The sequence below is a fragment of the Ochotona princeps genome, chromosome 2 (genome assembly GCF_030435755.1).
Source record: "Ochotona princeps isolate mOchPri1 chromosome 2, mOchPri1.hap1, whole genome shotgun sequence".
Lineage (NCBI taxonomy): Eukaryota > Metazoa > Chordata > Mammalia > Lagomorpha > Ochotonidae > Ochotona > Ochotona princeps.
The window spans coordinates 82,594,230-82,615,494 of record NC_080833.1 but is presented as its reverse complement, the minus strand read 5'-3'; the positions used below and the strand labels follow the sequence as shown (position 1 = coordinate 82,615,494).

At 38.7% G+C, this 21,265-nt stretch overlaps 1 protein-coding gene across 1 annotated transcript in view; it reads left to right on the top strand.

Annotated features, from left to right (window-relative positions):
* The window catches only part of DPYD (dihydropyrimidine dehydrogenase), an 873,733-nt gene that overhangs the window by 830,485 nt on the left and 21,983 nt on the right, over positions 1 to 21,265 (top strand). Inside the window, exon 21 of the mRNA XM_004582023.3 lies at positions 9,789 to 9,932. Within this exon, the coding sequence (XP_004582080.3) occupies positions 9,789 to 9,932 (144 nt within the window). The remainder of the gene's footprint in view (positions 1 to 9,788; positions 9,933 to 21,265) is intronic.

Here is a 21,265-nt window from a genome sequence, read left to right as displayed (position 1 = left end):
AATCCAATGTTTTATCCATACACAATGTGATTCTGCCTAGACATAAACCATAGGGATTTCTATGTATGACTTTGAAAACAAAATATATAGATTATCTCCAACCCCTCATTTTAAAGATGAGAAAACTGAGATTCAGAGGGAGTCCAGCTCTACCATGGGTCACAGAACTAGCTGTTAGCAAAGCTGAGCTCAGAGTCCCATCTTGTAACTCTCACGTGAATACTATTTCCAGTATACCACATTGCCTCTTCCAGCAGTGTGCCTCCCATGGGGCATTGCTTCTTGAAGATGAAGTATATTAAATTCACATTTGGCTGCTAATCATTTTCTCAGCCGCTCCATGGTATTTCATTAACTGCTGCATGTAACACTCTGGCCTTTCACCTGTATTAACTTGAGCTCATTAAACTTGAGACCAGTAATAAACAGGACTGAACTAATTCAAATATTTTGCTTGGTATATGTTCAGCACTTTTTTTTGTTTGTTTGTTTTTGAATGCTTTCTACTGTGTGGAATATTTTTCCCTAAACTTTGAGGAAGCATAAATTTCAAGCAATGGGTACCTATTAGTTATGCCCCCTTACCAACACAAAGCTTTGTTAAAACTACAAAGAAATATGAGTGACAGCATAGCATATGATCTGGTATTTGTCAGCCTGAGATTTGAATTCTGGATCTATCATTTATTAGTGAAACTAGGAACAAGGTACATAGCCTTTCTGAGTTTTAGTTTTGTCTTCCTTAAATGGACATAACAATGCTACCATATAGCATTATAATTTAAAGAAATTATATACTCATCTGTTTTGCAAAACATCTGGTATGTAGCAATGCACAATAAATGTAGCAATGTTGATGGAGATGAAGAAGAAAATGATGGTGACAGTGATAGTGCAGTTCCTTCTTTCATAGAACTTACACTTGTCTCTCACTACAGTGCTTATTTCCCTTAACATCTCTCCATTCCTCATAATCACTGCAAAATGCAAGCAAGGGCCCACCAGAGTGCAAGCAAAGAAAAATGAATTCTATTTCACCATCCTACAAACCCCGTTAACATTGTTTTATGTTCATTTGGACTGATAAGTTACTCTTTCAAAGCTAATAGCCTATGCATTGCAATTAACCCGGTTCCTAATTTTGAAGGATGGTTGAAGTTATGAATAAGCAGGGAATAATGAATATAGAGAGGTCTTTTGCAGAATGATGACCAGCAAAGGGGCAGAACTAAACGTCTCAGTTTGGAGTGGTTTCAGGGCAAGAGTTACTGTGAGAGCAAGGATGTAGCAGTGGCAAATAGTGTGGAAGTGAAGATCAATGTTGGACCCTTGACATGATAATACTCAAGTAAGATTCTTTCCCCTTTCTTCTGAATAACATATATAGCAGAACTAATGGTATAATCCAATCTGAGCATAAAGGGCTGAGAACCAGGGGGAACAAAGGTGTAACTTAGTACCTAAAGCTGCAGGATTGAGAAATGAGGGCAAAGTTTAGAGTTCAAGCCCAATAAACTTGAGCTTTAGTGACCAAGGACAACAGCGGAGCAAAGGATTAGGGCCCCAGCCCATTCTCCAAGAGAATTAACTTGCCCTTCCTCTAACATCTTGTTCTATCCCAGCCCTCAATAGATTACAAGATGTGAATCCACATTGAAAGCAGTCTTGACTAAGTCTACTGTTTCAAATGCTGGTTTCTTCTAGAAACATCCTCACAGACACACCTAGAAATAATAGTTTCCAACTATCTGAGTATCACTTAACTCAGTTATATTGACTTACAAAATTTGCCATCATGTCATAAAATGTCTTTTTATTTCCTATCATAAAATCTAATACTACTGGACATCTAGTTCTTTTCCTGCTATCACCAGAATCCCATCTCTAACACTGAGGCATTTTATTCTTTATGTAATAGCCACTATCCCAAAATTGACTCTTCTGTCTACTTCCAAAAGATCTGGTCACGTATTTTCCAGTATCTGGTGCCCTGCTAGAGCCTAACTGCTTTGGCCAGAATCCAGAGCCCTCCAACATTGTCAAGATTATCCCCCACTAGTCACAGTCACTTTCTGTATTTTACCTGTATTAAGAGTGAGTTCGTCTGGTTTCTTCATTTCATTTTGTTTTTTATCCTAATACTATTATTCAGCCCTGCTTTGATATTTTTCATTGTAGTGTAGATCTCCCCTTCACCACAGAGCCTCTCCATCTCTGTGATGGAATCAGCTGCTCATTGGACCCATGTTACTTCATATCATTTGTGCATCTCTCCTGCTACTTATCCCACTTCTCCTGTAAAACCCATAAATCAGCTGAAGGCCCCCAGTGTCATCCATCTAGGGATTGCTGCAAAATTCTTGGAGATTTTGTTCACTAGTTCACCCTGGCCTATAGAGGAGTGATGTCAACCTAATGACGAAAGCCAACACTACTTCCGTGGCATTCTTGCAAATTGCTCAGGGAGACATGGAAGTTTTTAGCGGACTTTAATGCACAAAGGTCACAGAGCAGAGTTTATGTCAAAGAAATGCAAATAGCTTAAACCTGAACATTGACTCTCATTTCCTGGGCCGTCAATTATCAGGCTCTGCTCTTTCCTTTACTTACTTCAGAATTGCTTATCTTTGGCTCCGTGTTTAGGGGTTGGACCATCTCCTTTCTTTTGGTTCAAAAATCATGCTCTCAGGGCTACCGAACCCAATAAAAAGATGTTGTTTTAAAAGTTATCACTTCAAGTTAGTGACAATTTATTTCTTTAAATAAATCTGAATCATTTACACACCATTTCAAAATCAACAAGATAATTTTTTCACCCTTTTGTTTTGACTGTGAGTCAGTCTTCTTCCCAAGGCTAACTACTGCTTCTCTCCTTATTCCACTCCATAGTCCCAGGACCCAGCACTTGCACAATGCGTGGCAAAAAGTAAGTCTTACCACTGTTGCATTGCACTGACATTCTATTGATGTCGCGTTTTCTTCTGTTGATTGGCATTCTTCCCAATACACCTTCCTACTTTGTCACTTCACAATAAAATGTGCTCTGCTAGCTTGTCACAGAGGAAGCACCTTGCCCTCCTTCACCTTACTAAACACAAGGAAGATTGTTACCCAGCATCTCTTCCAGCAGTGTCACCCTGCTCTCTTTGGTGCTTTCTTTCACCTGGAGGATCCCCTTCCACTTGCCTGACCCTCACGTCTCTATCTGTACTGTTTGCCATCCTACCTTCACCTTATCCATCATAGCTTAACTCAAATGTCACGTCCCCTAGAAAATCTCTGACCTTTCGACCTGGCTTAGGTACACCTTGTCATTTCCTATATAACAGCCTATGTTACCTTTCCCCAGCCCTTGACAGAGGGTATTGCAGTTTAATTATAGGCTGTTGAAGGTCACAGACTGAATGCATAGAATTCAAGTACTCTTCAACTTTGAAATATTTTTCAAATTCGTGAATCACAATTATTTATAGGTACAATTGTTTTTTTATTTTGCATGATTTTTAATATCAAGAGTCACATTATTTAATTTGTTTCTGAATGTAATTTTGAGGATAATCTGATCTTTCGAGCAATCAGCAATCTTTTTGAATATGTTAAAATATTCATTTATTAAGTTTTTAAAAAATATATTGAAGACTTTCTGTGTACTGGTACAAAAACTGCCTCGCCAAAACCTCAAGTTGAGAGAATGAAAGCAAAGGTTTAACATGCCCAGAGCACCATGCAGAACTGGGAGAGGTCTCTAACACTGGACAGGGAGTAGGATCAAAAGAGGTGCTATGAAGACTGAGCTAAAAATGAAAACCCAGCATGGTGTTTGCCAGGTAACAAAGACCAGGATGGAGCATTTCTAGCAGAAGGAAGCAAGAAATACGGAGCACAGTACACAGTGTAATATAAGTAGTTAGGCTTATGGGACTAAGTTGGCAGGCATGTGTTTTACAAACAACAACCTATTTCATGCTTATTGTAACATCATGAATTAGATATTATCATCTTTATATCATTAATAAGAAAAACGAGTAGCAGAATAATTCAACAATTGACTCAGAGTCATATAGCTAATAAATGCAAAACTGTGAGTTTTCATGCGAATATAACTCCTAAATCACTGCCCTCACTACTAAGTAGATGTTGACTCTCTGCTTTCACTATGAAACACAGACCACAGCTTTAACTGATTTAGACATCAGATTTTTTATCAATAGTTGCATGTTTACATTATCAGGATAAACCAATGGTCATATTTTTTATGTTTTGCAAGTCCAACTCCAGAGTCCCAATTTGTATAACTGGGCTTCACATGACGCCATGAAAGCATATTATTTAGAGACAATGCACTTTTCTTACACTGCTCTATTATTTTCCACTGTTCAACTTTTATAACATCATGATCAATTACTGTTTTATTAGTGGTTAAGAATTACATGCCAGTGAAATGTAGGTAAAACCTGAGTTAATCTAAACTGTGTATAAACATATTGATGCAAAAATGTGAGTTTAATGCAGCTGGTTACTTCTTCTAATTTCTTGGAGGGGAGGAAAAATGATGAAATTCAAAACTTGAGAGCAGAAGAGACTTGTCATCTCTGCCACCATGAGTGCACAGTGATTGGAATTGGGGCATTAGGAACTGCAAAATGCATTATTTAATTTACATCTCACAACGGCCATTTTACAGATGATGGGACATACTCAAGGGAATGATGCTCCTGCCCATCCAACCACATCGCTCACTTTTCAAAACATATGTACAAAAGGAGTCCGATTTTCCTCTTGAATGTTTTAGTAATGTACTCTTAACAAATTAATTCTCTTCAGTTTTCTCTCGAGTTCCTGACCATTCAATTTCAGTTTGGTTTTCCAGAAAGTTTGGTATATCGTACTTTGAGAATACTGCAAAACTTGATATTTCATGGTACTCCTCAGCTTTTCATTACCATCATAAAGTACTTGAGGCAGCTAATGTTTGGGGCTTATCTTGGCTTCCAGTTCTGTTGAAGCCAGGGACCTCATCTGGTGATGATCTTCTTGCTACAGATTCCCAGGACAGGGCAGAGTATTGCATTGCAACAGACAGGGACAAAATAGACCTGCTTACAACTGGGTGGGTTGCTTTTTCCTTTCCTTCTAAAGCCATGATGATTCAATCGTAGGCGGCATGCCCTGATGATTTAATCTGTTATGTTTAATTTCCAAAGGTCCTTCTCTTTAAAAAGTCAGTCAAGTTAACTTTTTGCCTTGAATATTATATTAAATTTTGAGGTTTAAACTCCTGTAAGAGTTCAGAGAAACAAATCAGAATCAAGCCACAGTGAGAATTCAATCTGACACCTGTCCTGAAGACAAATAAAATATATTTATATTGATTAAAAATGATAACTGCATGTATGATGCATGGATATTATTTAGCTTCTACTGCAGCACAGAACAAATCCTGGCCCAGAGAAGATATTTGGAATTCTAATATTTGAAGAGATGTCAAAAGACTAACAGTGTCATAAACGAATACCTAGTTTTAAAAGATTTACACATTTTTATTTGAAAGACAGATTTAAAGAGAGAGGACAGAGTCAGAGAAAGAGAGGAAGAAGAAAAGAGAGAGAGAGAGATCTTTTGTCCACCAGTTTAATTCCCAAATGGCCACTATGGCCATTGCTGAGTCTATCCAAAGCTAGCAGCCTGCAGCTTCTTTTTGGGTCACCCCATGTGGGAGCAGGGTGAGCCACCCTCTGCTGCTTTCCCAGGCCTTAAGCAGTGAACTGTACTGGAAGTGGAGCAGGTGGGACATGAATCAGCACCCATATGGGATGACAGCACCACAGGTGGAAGATTCATCTGTTACTCCATCACACCAGCCCCAATACCTTTTTTTAGAAGTCACCTTTTACATGGTTGTGAAGTGCATATTCTCTGTATTATTTATCCTTCAATATGTCAATGTGTACACACACATTCACATGTAAACTATGTTATATAAATATAAGAATATTTTATGTATATGTATATGTACAAAAAGCAAGTCATTTTATAATTATACTCATTCACATATGTGTGTTTGCATGCATATAATAGTACTCAGTAGAAACATGAACTCCTTTTATCTTTTATGTTACTACCATTTAGATAGTAAAGTAATTACTTTCCTTATGTTATTGTTTCCAATCAGGTAAAAGATGATGATTAAGAAACAAACTTGATTGATTTTAGAACTATAGACTAGCACTGTTAGCCTGCTTAGTTCTATTCTTAGAAAAATTATGCAGTTTTAACTGGAAGACACCAGTGCCTGCTTCTATTAGAAACAAGAACCGCTTTCTACTTCATAATATGCTCAATTACCTTGAGATTGATCCATGAATAAATTATGATCCAAATAGACTTCTTTACCTTAAAGCTTTGCCGGCTTAAGGTATCATTGTTGATTCATTCTGTTGTCACTTTTCTATCGGCAATGTAATGCTTTTTATATCTGGATAGAGACAGTTTTAGTGTGAGATACTGTTATCTTTAAATGAGTAGGATTTAGCTTTTCTATTGAGAACACATTCATCAATGATGAATCCCTAGAGAAACTATTGCAACAACAACACCACCATTTTTGAGCTTTGTTCAGTTCATCAGTTACAAAGCAGCTTTTGAAAGTCCTAAAGAACTTTTTTTTCTTTAAGAAACATTGCATGACGTTCAAAATGCTTCTCTTTGAGTTACCGCAGACTACAACTTTTTCTGTAAGAAAATAATGAATGAAGAGGAAAAGCTCCTGCTGTTGCCTGTGTCTGGCCCTGCTATTTCTCCTCCTACAATAGGAAATCAATTAACTATATGTTCAGGCAGAGATTTGAGCAAAATGATTTATTAATCATCACTTATTGTGCACATACCTGGTGGCTAATTATGCATTCATCTTCACCTTTTCTTGCCTTTGTTTTCCTTTCAATTGTATTGAGTTTGTTTTGTTAGGGCAAGATCAGACACTAATATATGCCTCAATATAGTGGTTGTAACAGTAATCCTCTCCTTCATGAGAGAACTTTGGGTTGGTTTTTTTTTTTTTTTTTTTTTTTTGCATCTTAAGAAAATATAACCTTTAAAATGTTTAGTACCCAGAATCCTAGAGCTGCTTAAAATCAAACAATGCAGTTTCCAATTTAAGAAAGGATGCAATTTTGCTTATATTAATGAAGAAACAAAATGCCTACATACTCCTGATGTTCGTACTCTATCTGAACTTCTGGAATCACCACATGGCACTGATGAATTACACAGTAATGAGCACGAATTTATTTCGCAATGCTGACTGGTAGGTTGAGGGAAGAATCCCTGGTATTTTGTGTCCGTGGACCTTCACTTTAAAGAAAAATCTGGCAAATTTTCTAACATTGATTCTTTCAACCAATACACAAGGAAAATCCAATAAGAATCTTTATGTTGTGTTGATAGTGTTGCCTTAGGATGAATTGCAAGAAATTAACACATTGCAATCACAGCATTTTTGGCCATAGAGTGTTTACTACATATTTATATATGGCCAATGTGATCATCTAGTACAAAAAAACTATAGGAAATGTAGAGCTTATAGATAGTGACTCAGGCTGTATCCGATTCAGCATTGAGGGACTTTCAAATATTTACCATTGTTAGTATTTGTATCATCATTATCATTGTCATTATTACAGTAACTGAAACAATTTAAAATCACAATGGTCTTAACATTTATCACATTCTTTCCTTCTACTAGGATAAAAAAATAAGCTATATGGAAGAAATTTCTATTTTGACCTATTTTTCTAAAAAAAGCTTATAAATTTCCAGAGACTTTTTTTTCATACAGCATTTATAAAACTCTTAAGTGGAATTAAATGATATTGAGTTACATGAGACCAAACCAGGGAACAGATTTGGTTCAGATGGTTCTCAGACTTGCTAACATGAAGGGTCTGTTAGAACCACAGGTCACGTGTTTCAACACTTAACCATTCTTGATAATCTTTTAGGCTTTTAGAGTAGAAGATTAGGATTTAGGTGCCCTTGATGTGTAAGAAAGGTGACATTCTGACAAGATTTCTATCCTGTGGACATGCACTCACCACATGCGAGGTGTTATCTGAATCTCAAGGGCATATCTTTGGCACTGAGTGTAATCCCTCATACCTCATCTGCCCCAGAAAAAAAAATCATTTATGAGAGCACATTTTAAACAAGCATTATCTTTTCTATGCTATGGAGGCTGACATGTGTGATAAGTATTGAGCATTTGTTTCGTATCCTTATTTATTTGGCTTCTAACAAATCATAACCTCTTGTTTATAGTAAGAGATGCAAAATATTGTCTCCTACCGTATCATCTCATTTTATGGCAACCATTGAATATTATAATTTAGTAAAGCATTAAAATATACAGATGATGTACACAGTTCTAGTCTAATTGTATATAAGTTAATTTGGCATTCATGACATTGTTTCCATTTACTTGACTTGTTGACATAATTACAGTGAATTGATAATGGCGCTAACAGTCTTAGGTATTGCCGCATAAATATGTTCATCACTAATATAAATTTACAGTTGCAGTGTGAATTGAGTGGAACATAGTTTTAATTCAGTGTGTCTACCCTACTGAGATCTCTAGAGGACTAAAGAACTCATTACACAACCTGGCAAGTAGAGGTCAGTGTTTTGAAACAAGTGTGATTTTTCACCAAAGTACTTGTTAGGTCACAGATCAGGATGGCCTTGGAGTGCTGCAGTTTTCCAAACCTCTATCAGCTAGATAAATGGGCTTTTTTCTGCCAGAAACAGAGTGTGTTTTTGCTGCCTTTTAAAAGAGACCTAGCAGTTCCAGGTTCCAGGCAGACACAAAACATTTGGAATTCAGTGGTGTCTATCATCAGCAAAATATGTCAGTAAAAGAGAAGCTCAAAGGTTCCAGAAGAGGGTAAGAACAAATTGAAGAGGAAATAATTGTGGGATAATGAATGGTATTTTTATGAGCATTTTTATGTTAACTTGAAACTGCTTAGCAGTTTTCCATGACGCCCAGTTATCTTTCCAAATGAACTTTGTAAGCTACAATTGAATAACCATGAGATTTCAAGCCATGATGTGAGTTAGAATGCTGATAGAGTTTGCCTACACCTTGTGATGTGTCTTCTGCTTTCTATTCCTGTTTTTGCCTCTTTCATACAAAATAAAATTTATTTTCTGCACAGCGAAATCAGTATTTTTGCCATTTTGTTTTTCAGCTATTCAATCAACGTTAGTTACAGTCTTTAAAGAGATGTAGTAAGAATTTGAACACAATAAAATAGAGATACAGATTAGAACTTTGGCAAAATACCTCTGCTATTGACAGAAACATTTGTCAGGGACTATGCTGTGTCTATATGCTGCTAGAAACCTGATGAAGGGTAAGAAAAAGCATCAATAGGTTTCACCTTCTGTCTATACAAGCTAAACAAATGGTTTAACTAATAGCTGTTGTTTTAAGTGGGTGGATTTGGTTTACCATTGTGAGCATTATTCCATTTAGAATGTATTTTAATTAACGTCTGTATATTTAAAACATGTTTGGTAAAGGTCTTGTGCTGTTGCTTTATTTTTAAAAAGGAATAAAATCTAAAACCTAGAGGTGTGGGGTCTGAGGGTAAATAATGAGCTTCCTGTGGTATACATGAAAAAAATCCTCAAAAACACATTTGTTGGTGATATTTATGAGGTTATATCCTCCCATTTGTCACTCCTATGAATTAATATGCTTTTCTCTTTGTGTTATTTCCTTTTAGAAACTGCCAAGTTTTGGACCTTATCTTGAACAGCGCAAGAAAATCATTGCTGAGAACAAGATTAGACTGAAAGAACAAAAAGCAGATTTGTCACCACTCGAGAAAAACTATTTCATCCCCCAAAAGCCTGTTCCAACCATCAAGGTAAAAATTAAGCCAAATTTATAAATATAACTGTTTTACCTTTTAATATAGAAAATAGCATAAATGAGTACTTGCTGCTTACAAGTTTCTATGGCAAAGTGAGTGTTGGAACAGGGAACGGGTCATGGTAGGCTGGGATCTGATGGCAAAGGCCAAAATGGTTGATGGACTATGCTGAGCTGGGTCAGTACTGGCACGCTCAAGATCTGTGGCTGGAAACAAGCTTGGTGGGGGAACTGAGGGGAACCCCAGCTGGGTTATGGTTCCCACTGGTGAGTGTGAGAACTGGAATGCAGGGTGGCAATCTGGTCTGGACATGGCTGCAGTCTCCCTCGGCATGGGTGTGGACTGGGTCTAGGGGGTGCCATAATGGACTAGACTCTAACAACTGCCAGAGAGGGTGTAGGATGGGCAGGGCTAGGTCTTAGTACCGACTGAACCACAAGTGAGTTGTGTCTGCACAGGGACCAGGGTGGCTGGGCGATAGCACCAAACCATAAGAACCATAATGGATGTGGGCCAAAGAAGGCCACTGTTTCTGCCAGGACAAGAGGTGGACTAAGTCAGGCTGGGCCAAGGATCCTTTAGTGTGCACCATATCTGCCATTGGGAGGAAACCTGATAGAGGAGCTTAGGTAACTTCTCTGTCAGGGTGTAGTCACTGCAGGTGAGCACAAGACCCCAGGCTCGGAGCAGCCCAAACCAGGTCAGGTTATGGTACCTGCTGGCATACGCATGGGTCAGTTCAGGGGTGGGCCACAGTGGGCTAGTTCATAACACCCACTGGCAGATGTGAGAACCAGGACAGAGCACAGGACCGACCAGGTCGGGCAGCAACACCAGCCAGTTCACATTAGGGCCAGACCTGGAGGGTGGCTGAACCTGACTAAGCTATAACTTCCATCAGCATGAGCTGGAAATGGGGGTGGACCAGGTCATGCCAGGCTACAGTGCCTGCCAACAAATGCCTAAATGAGGCGGGCCATGCCACACTGGGTCACAGCACCCACTAGCACAGGTGAGACCAGGGGAATGAGAGGTGCAAGCCCAGGTAGGTAGGCTACTGGGAACTCTCCCGTTGGGCCACTGGTGAGCTTGAGTACTGGAATCAGGGGCAGGCTAGTCCAGACACCAATACAATAACTGTTGGCCTGTATGTGAACTGGGTTAGAGGGAGAGCCAGGTTGGTCTAACCAATTGTATTCACTGGTGCATGCATGAGCCAGAGTAAGTGCAGGCTGGTTGGGCTTTGCTGCAATATCAACTGGCAAGTGCTGGAACTGGGGCAAGACTTCAGAAACATCTGAAGAGTACAGGATCCAGTGGTGAAACTGTGGGCACCTCTCTGATGGGTTGTAACTGTGAGCACTGGAAGTGGGCCTGACTAGACAGGTGGTGTCACCCTCCAGCATGAGTATGGGCTGGATGGTGGGATCTGTTGGATTAAGCTGGGCTTCAGCGCCCATTGACGTGTATGAGAGCTGAATGGGATATGGGACAGATTGGAGCAGTCTGCTGCACATACTATTAGGCGTGAGAACCAGGACCGGGGGATGACCTAGTAAGGGTTATTATGGGTCACTCTGACTAGGCTGCAGTTCCCACTGATGAACATGAGGGCTGAATCTGTGGTGGTCAGGGTTGGGCTGCTCCATGGTATCCCTTGGTTTACATAAGAGACCAGGCTGAAGACAGACCTGACCCAGCAATTGCAACTACTAGTGTGTGTGTAGGCAGATGTAGGGGATGGACAGATCTGGAGTCCTCACTGGCAAGCACCCACAAGAGCCAGGTCTGGAATCAGAAAAGGTTTCTTTGGGGGAGCCCCCTAACTGAACTGCTGAACTCAGAACTGTAACCATGGGGAGAATCACAGCATCTGTGGTCTGATCGTGGAGTGCGTGTGTCAGAGCTGTGGCTCCTCAGTGGCTAAGACGGAGCAGTGGGCAGCATACCCAGGTGTACATGGAAGTATGGCAATCCATTGGGGCCTACAGAGAACATAGCAGAAGAAAGAGGACAGAACAAGTTGGTCAACTACCCCAGCCAAGTATTGGCAGCAAATATCTGAGTGAAGGTAAACTATGTCAACCAATGGACCTTGGAAGCATTTCCTCATGCTTGGATCGGCAGGATCAACAGCATTTCAGAACTATTGCAATCAGATGAGCAGAACCCTTAGAGCATGCTCCACACCGGGGTTGCTGGATGACGAAGGGTGGCCATTCCCCAGCCCTGAATACTGAGGCTATTGGGAGGCTGCCGTGGCTGCATCCCTTATCTCCACCCTTCCCCTGGATAAAGGAAGGAGAAAAAGAAAAGAAAATTTGCAAACACTTGTCTCATTCATTTTCCCTAATCCTCCACCCGTCCTACCCTAATCAACCATGTAAACAGCATAAAAAACAAAATTAAAAAACACTTTTATGGTAAAATTCTCTGAAATTATAAAATGTTTTCTTCCATTTTGTGTTTATGCTTTTAATCATGTATTTTATAATTTTTAGAGTGCTACCAAGCCTGAATTTTATAGAAAATCTTGTGTTGCCAATGTATCAGACTATTGAGAGCTTGTAGTCTTTTAAAATTATTTTGGGTCTGGCACAGTAGCCTAGCAGCTAAAGTTCTTGCCTTAAATGCGCCAGGATCCAATATGGGTGCCGGTTCTAATCCTGGCAGCTCCACTTCCCATCCACCTCCCTGCTTGTGGCCTGGGAAAGCAGTCAAGAGTGGCTCAAAATCTTGGGATGCTAAACCCATGTGGGAGACCTGGAGGAAGTTCCTGGCTCCTGGCTTTGGATCAGCACAGCACAGGCCATTGTGGTCATTTAGGGAGTGAATGATCAGACTGAAGATCTTCCTCTCTGTCTCTCCTCCTCTCTATATATCTGACTTTGCAAAAAAAAAAAAAAAATTAAATTATTTTAACCCATAGTTAACTCCAAGAAATCTTGTATTAGTCATGCAATGTAAAATATCAGTATACATCATGTATATATCAATATGAGATTTTACATTTTGGGAAAGCTTTCGCTGGCTTGGCCTCTGGAAAAACTAAATGGATTATTTTCTGGATAATAGAAAAAGTTACCTTAAGGTAGAGTTCTGTTTGTATGTTACCTTTCTTGCTTTTTTTCTTTAACCTTTGTAGTTTAAGAAAAATATAGCCTGACATGCCATTGTAAGAAATTAAACGGAAGTCTCCTGTACTCCTCTCTCCCTGCTGGTATAATGTGGTATAATACACTACAACAACCAAAATATTGTTTGGCTGTGGTGATTATATGATCATTATTTCCTTATACATACAAATTTCAAAAGATATTATTTATCAACTGTAACCCTGTTTTTTCATGTCTGTCAGTGTTTGTGTGTGTTTGTGTTGAATTGTGTGCAACTTTTACATATACATCAGTGTGTGTATTCACACACCATTCTGCTTAAGATACAGAACAGGGTACCTCAGGTTGCTTGCTGATAGCCACACCCATTTTGTCCTGCCCTACATCCCCATGAGGCAGAATTGCTTTAAAGCATCCCCAGTGAGGGGGAAAATGAGTGTAATTGGATAGTATTTTCTCTGAAATCACCATCACGGAAATGTGGTTTGCAGTTACTGAAATTGATACTCCTCTATCTAGTGCAAGTCTCCTCCTGCCACTGTTTTCAGTTTGAAACATCAACTAAAATCTTGCTCTTAGGTTCTCTGAAGTACACCTTGCTAAAATTGAATTTGGTAGTTAGTTGGGAACCGAAACCATTTAAAATTCCCTATAACTATAAACAGAATAAAATGGACCACATACTGAAAACAATGGAATTTAGACTTGATGTTACCACATTTAAGCAATGCTGAGTTCTGAAAGGAAATCTACAAATGGCTGACCATTACTGCTTCCCTGCCATAATTCCAAATAAGATGAACAGCAACACAGCCTCAAAAACTCTACTGAACTATTCTTATCAGCTTGCTGTGTGGTACACTAATGGGAGAGGCAGGCAAGATCCTTCATAAGCTTTTTTCTCCCTTACGGTTGGCTATGATTATTATCATGAAGGTGAGTGGAAATTCTGCAGTCTCTATATCGCTTCTTCCTTTTTTAAGAGATTTATTTATTTTTATTGGAAATCAGATATATACAGAGAAGAGGAGAGACAGAGAGAGCCAGAGCTGAGCCAATCCAAAGCCAGGAGCCCAGAGTTTCTCCCAGGTCTCCCATATGGGTGCAGGGTCCCCAGGGTTTGGACCATCCTCAATTGCTTTCCCAGGACACAAGCAGGGATCTGGATAGGGAACAGGGCCACTGGGGTTAGAGCCGGTGCCCGTATGGGATCCCAGCATGTTCAAGGTGAGGACTTTAGCTGCTATCTCGTTTCTTAACCAATTTGAATTAACTGTAAAAATCTTTATATGTAGGAATATTTTTTTCTTGTGTGTAGACATTTCAAAAAATATTATTTATATTTGAAATAAAAGAGCAAGTTTATTATAAAAGTACAATAATATTTTGAACACTTTTAGCATTCTAATACTTCTAAGAATACATTACTAACTCAGAAATGTAGCAAAAACAGAATAAGCAAAAACTGGATGTATTTGAATTATCTTCCTCTCTGTCTCTGCTCCTCTCTGTGTATCTGACTTTGCAATAAAAATAAATACATCTTAAAAAAAATTGTGAGCAATCAAATTGGTTAAACTGTTTACTGCATCTTGCTTTCTATACCACTTTCTGTGGAGTAGGAATAGCATGTATTTTTAGAGGAAGAAGGAAGGTCAAGTGTATTCTTCTCTCCAGAATGTCCATGGATCCAGGGTAACTTCACACGGCCCCTCATCTCTAAGCCGTGATGCTGCTATCAATAGTGAGATACACGACTGAGTTGTATTTGAAAAAAATCTATTTTACCTATCTCTCCTTCTATCCATCTATTTGAAGGGCAGAGCTAAAGAAAGAACTGTAAGAAAATCTTGCAATAGCTGGCTTAATTCCCAAATGGCAACAACAACCAGTACTGGGCTAGACCACAACCAGGAGCTAAGAACTCCATCCAGGCCTCACACATGGGTATCAGTAGCCCAAGAATTTGTACCACAAGCTTCACCCTTCCCAAGTATATTATCAGGAAGCTGAAGCAAAGTGGAGTAGCTGGAGCCGAAAGCAACCCTCTAAAATGGGAGATGGTATCACAGCTATGGATTAACACAGTACAACAAAATACCAGTCCCCATGATTGCATTCCTTAATTAATCCTTCCCTAACAAGATATACTTTCATATGTATTTCAATATGCTTTTCCAGAGAAAAATTTTATCTCATACAAACACCCTTGGAAGCATTTGGTAACTAATAGTTTTAAACACCCTAGATAATATATTTAATCCTCATGTACCTGGAATAACCATATTCTTCATTTTAAAAATGGGAAAATTGTGGAACAAAGAAAGAGTAACTAATTTTAGATATCTGTGCAATGGTTCAACAGGCTAATCCTCTACATGCAAGTGCTGGCAACCCAAATGGCACTGGTTCATGTCCCAGCTGCTCCACTTCTCATAAAGTTCCCTGATTACAGCCTGGGAAAGCTGTGGAATATAGTCCAAAGCCTTGGGACCGTGTACTTGCATGAGAGATCCAGAAAAATATCCTGGCTCCTGGTTTCACAATGGCTCAGCCCTGGCCGTTGCAGCCATTCTCACTGTCTCTCCTCTCAGTGAATCAGCTTTGCAATAAAAATAAATACATCTAGACCTGGTGCAGTAGCCTAGCAGCTAAAGTCCTCACCTTGAACATGCTGGGATCCCATATGAGAGCCAGTTCTATCCTGGCAGCTTCACTTCCCGTCCAGATCCCTGCTTGTGGCCTAGGAAAGCAATTGATGATGACCCAAACCCTGGGGACCATGCACCCATGGGTGGCCTGGAAGAGGCTCCGGGCTCCTGGCCTTGGATCGGAGCTGCACCAGCCATTGTGGCCACTTGGAGAATGAATCAACAAATGGAAGATCTTCCTCTATGTCTCTCCTCCTGTCTGTATATCTTTTAAATTAAAAAAAAAACTATAATTTTTTAAGATAAATAAATAAATTTTAAGAATAATTATTTTAACCTTCACACAATAAAATGGAAAGTAGGGGATGGAGGTGAGATTAAGACTCCTGGTTTATTGAATTCAGAGTGACATGCTAGAAAATCATTCATGGAGTTACATTACTTCTAGAGAATGTATGGAATAGGTCATGAAACATCACATAGACAATAAAGACGTTGACATAGTACAATGACCAGATTGTTAATAAAGAAATTAGGAGCAATAATTATTTGATTTAGGGATAATATCTCATAAAAGACCCGTGAAATGAAGCTAACAAGGAAATTACTTTTCTTCTCCCATTTCCTTCCTCTCTTTCCTGACTTTCTGTAGCTTCTTTTCATATGTTTTTAGTTTTTGTTTGAATTTTAAAGATTAATGTAAAATTTACCCATAACCCAATAGCCTAAACTAGATGATCATTAAAATTTAGATTATTTAAATTATAGTCATTTTCTATACTTTGCCAAATTTCTGGATCTCCCACATGGATACAAGGACTCAAATACCTGGGCCACAACCTGTGTCCTCCCAGGTAACCCTTAGCAGAAAGCTTGATTAGAAACTGAATAATGTGAACTTAAACCAAACATTCTGTTACAGGGTGGAGGCATCCCAAGCCGTGATCAGCTGCTATACCAAATGCCTGTCTCCCCTTCAATTAGAGTAATACAGGCATAGAAAATGTATTTCTCCATACTAAACTTTGTATATGAAATTCTCATCTTAAATGGTTTTATTTTTCATTGTTTTAATGACTTGATAGTATTTTACAATATATAAATAATTTAGTTTTTTAAATTAACCTGTTGTTGAACACTTAATTTATTTTGACAATTTCAAGCAAATAGTGATATCTGCATACTTGTGCAGAAAACTTGTACAGTCTCAGATCTCTTATTGTCTTCTCAATATAAATTTTACAAAGGCCTATGGAACTGTATCATAAAATGATAATAATAAAAAGAAGTAAAATAAATAAATAACTTTCCCTGTCAAAAAATAAATAAGTTTTACAAAGTGGAATTTTAGGGCTTTTAATGCATTCTGATAACTCATACTCCAGAAATAATGTACAGAATTCATATTCCTGCAAAAATATAAGGGATATTTCATTTTCTAAGAAATGTATTAACAATTGATTCTTTAAATCTTAAAAAAGGCATTTTTCCTTTTTAATATATTTATTTTTATTTGAAAGGCAGATTTATAGAAAAGAAAAGATAAAAATAGATCTTCCATCCACTAGTTGACTCCCCAGATTGCAGCACTAGCCAGGGCTGAGCCAATCTGAAGCTGGGTGCCAGGAATGTCGTTCAGGTTTCCCACATGGGGTCATGGGCCCAAGTCCTTGAGCCATCCTCCATTGTTTTCCAAGGCCATTAGCAGCTAATCAAATCATGAAGTGAAGCAGCTGATATAGAACCAGCACCCATGTGGGATGCTTGTGCTACAGGTGGAGGATTAGCTTGCATGCCAGCATGCAGCCCCCCAACAAGTGTTTCCCCTTGAATTTGAATGTCTAACTATTAAAGAGATTAGCATTTTATATAATTCTGATATGCTTTCTTTTGTGAATTTACTGTTCATTGCCTTCAAACTATTTTCTTTTGGAATATTTATTCTTGCCAAATAGATTTTTGTGCTGATTTTTATGTTGGATATAATTGCACTTTGGCAAGTGTGTTTCAAATATAAATTCCAAAGGTTGCAGTTTGTCTAACAATTTTGGGAGAAAGGTAGACCTGGAGGAGAATATTGCTCAGGGAGTGAACTGTAGGCTGCCCAGCAGAAGCTGACTTGCAGATCTGGAAAAGTAGAAAGGGTTGGAGGGAGAACATGATGGCAGTGTGTGTGTTTATCTGTCTCTCCTTCCTTTTCTACATACTATCTTCCTTTAGGATTCTTACACAATTCTCCTGTGCAATGACTTAATCATTCTGTCTCTCAAACCTCTTTCCACTGCTTCACACAGTGTCTGCCTGATCTTCTGGAGACGTCCATCTGGATTGTCTAACAAGAATCCCCAAAGGCATCTTACTTCGAACTCTGTAAATCTCACTCCTACCAAGCCTCTAGGTCCTCCTGAGTCTGCTATTCCTTTTCTTACTGAAGCCAGGAATTCTGATTCCATTCCATTACTCATTGCATTCATCAAACAGTTGCCCATATCTCCTTTTCTGAGCTCACATATCACCCTCCTTTGTTGTTCATACTCTCAAGAACATACTGCAGTTCTTCACACATCCGCTCCTGGAAATCTAATTCATTTCCTTATTTGACCTCCCAATTTCATTGTCATCCATCCTTGAAGTACAGCTGTTTTCAAAATGGGGCCTGATGGTTTTACTCCTTACTTAAGATTTTCCCATTACAGCCATGGTCCTACAATAAACTCCATGGCTTTCAGATGTGTGTTGCTTTAGCTTACCTCATTGAATAAATAGTTTCAGTAGAGTGTTGAAAACTAGAACCCAGGAGGCAGTAAACTGAGGAATGAACAAAGACTGAGAAAGTAAAAACAAAGTGTGTAAAATCGTTGTTCAGTTCTTCAGTGCAAAATAGTTAGAAAGATCAGAGGAGGGTGGTAAGACAAAGAAATGGAAAAGAGAGGAAAAGCTGGTTTATTTAAACTACAATCATCCTAGAGCCAGTGTGTTGGCATAGTGAGCTAATTCTCCTCTTGCAGTGCTGGTATCCCGTATGGGCACCTATTTGAGTCCTGACTGCTCCACTTCCGATCCACCTCCCTGCTAATGGCTTGGGAAGGCAGTAGAGAATGGCCCAAGGCATTTAGGCCCCTGTACCCAATGCAGAATCAAGAACGAAGTCCTGGTTTCCAACTTCAAACTGGCTCAACTCTGGCCTTTGTGTCCATTTGGATAATGAAGCAGATGAAGGAAGACTCTCTCTCATAAAATAAATATTTATGAAAAAATTATATAAACTACAATTATCTAGGCTTTAGTGTGTTTGTATCCAAAAAAAGAAGCTTACAGAAGTGGCATGACTAAGGCAGCCACATCCTTAGCAGATGGAGAAGAGATGAGATGCAAAAACTACTGCAGGTTATCTTGGATTACAAGGTGTTTCTCCCTCCATTTTCAGTTGCCATAACCAATTGTATGAAACTGGTCATTTATAAAGAGTAGAAGCTTATTAGCTCATGCTTACTGGGAAGTTCAAATACACGGCAACTGTCAGAACTGCTCAGCATCGGGGGAGGGCCTTCTTGCTGCACAGTACCATGGCAGAGGGTATCAGTTGGGGGATAGGACAGATGTTCCTCAGATCACTCTTCCTTTTCATTACCAGCCCCACCCAAAGGAGTTCATCTAACCCTAATGATTTCCCAAAACCTCTAATTCTCAACACTGTAAACATAAGAATTTGGGAATTAAGTTTCCAACACATGACTTCCGCAGGACAAATTCAAACCATCTCAAGGAGGGACACCTCTTGAAATGGAATTTCAGCTTCAATAGTGCTCTTGTTTATAGCCATGTTTAAATGATATGCCCATATAAGTACCTTAAGAAGTTATTCCTTTCATCAAAATACACAACAAAGTTTACAAGATTTAACAAGATTACATTTGTTGTACGAGTTTTCAGAACTAAATGTGAGATGACTCCTGCCACATTGCCTGAGTCCAAAAATTGGTTCTGCCATTTAATAGCTCTGTGAAGTTTCTTCATGTACTTAATATGTGAAGTGGAGATGGAAAAATAGTGTCTACTTCAGGGGCAGCCATTTGCCACAGTGGTGTAAAGACCTCTTGGGATGAGCTTACCCTATTTTGTAATGCCTGGGTTTAAATCTTGCTTCCACTCCCAATTACACCTTTGTTTCTATTTCTTGTTTGTTTGTTTTTGTTTGTTAATATAGAGTTTAAGGAGCAACAGGTAATGAATCATGAACTGGCCATTTGAAACTATTATGTTTAGTAAAATAATCCACTCCCCAAAAGGCAGACACTATATGTTTTCTCTGATCTGTGATAATTAATACAGAATTCAGAAAACATGATCTATATGAAAGATACTGACATTTTTAGAATTGATTATTGTTTGGAGCCTTTCTACTCTTAGGAAACAGTGCTTTTTGTTTGTTTTTGTTTATTTATTTATTTACTTTCTAATTGTTGAATTCTTTAGCTAATGGAGGTTAAATTTTTTTAACTATTTGCTTCCTAGGGTTAAAGAGTATTGTGAAGTGCTTTTAGTTTGATACCTATACCAAATATATCATAAATAAATGTCACTTCCATTGTATCATCAGGAATGGAAAAGTTGAATATGATAATATGTTAAGCTGACTGTCTATTATCATTTGTCCAAAACATTAGGGAAAGGAAGAATGAAAAGTAGGAATGCAAAAAGCTTGGTTGGAGCCCAATCAAGTTAGGAGTTTTAAAGACGGTAATCCATTACATACCTACTATGAGACAAGCACTATACTAGGAACTGCGCCTCTTTAGGATGATAAGCACTACAGACACAGCTTCTGTTCTCACAAAGCATGGAGGACAGAAAAGAGGACAGGCATTTTTTACAATCACACTAATTATACAAAGTCATAATTATGGTATGAGCTATGGTGAGAAGATAATCTAGAAAATATTTTCATAGCAATACTGAATATAAATTGACAGATTAGGGAAGACCTCTCCAAGGAGGTGAGCTCACAAACTAGCTGTGTATTGGAAGGGTGAGGAGATGAGGAATACACCAGATGACACTCCGTGCTTTGGTCCTGGATTTGTTACGTGGCATGCTGTTGGAGACCAAGATGGCATATCTTGCTAATTCTTCCCCCAAGATTTAGCAAATCGCATTATACTGAGGTATGTATGAGGTGTAAGGAGTTTAGAATAAGAGGATTAAGATGACCAGATTTTGATGATTCAACCGAGATGAGATTAAAAGATCAATCTTTTTAGTGTCTTTAGATTAATGAATATATTTTGCTATGGCGTAAAAATTGAGATTAAGTATATAGAAATGGATAAGAGAGAGGGTTATGTGGTCTCGTGCTCGAGGACATAAGGGAGAAAGAACTAATATTTCAGCTGCGTCCACTGTTCTAAGCACAAAATCAAAGCCTGAATACATCATCTTATTTCTTCCTTGAAATAATACTCTGTGAGGGAGTATTGAATGAAGTGATCAAAGAAAAGGAGAATCTCCAGAAGGAAATGATGGTGTGGGGAAGCCTGAAGAAAGGAAGAAGTCTGAAGAA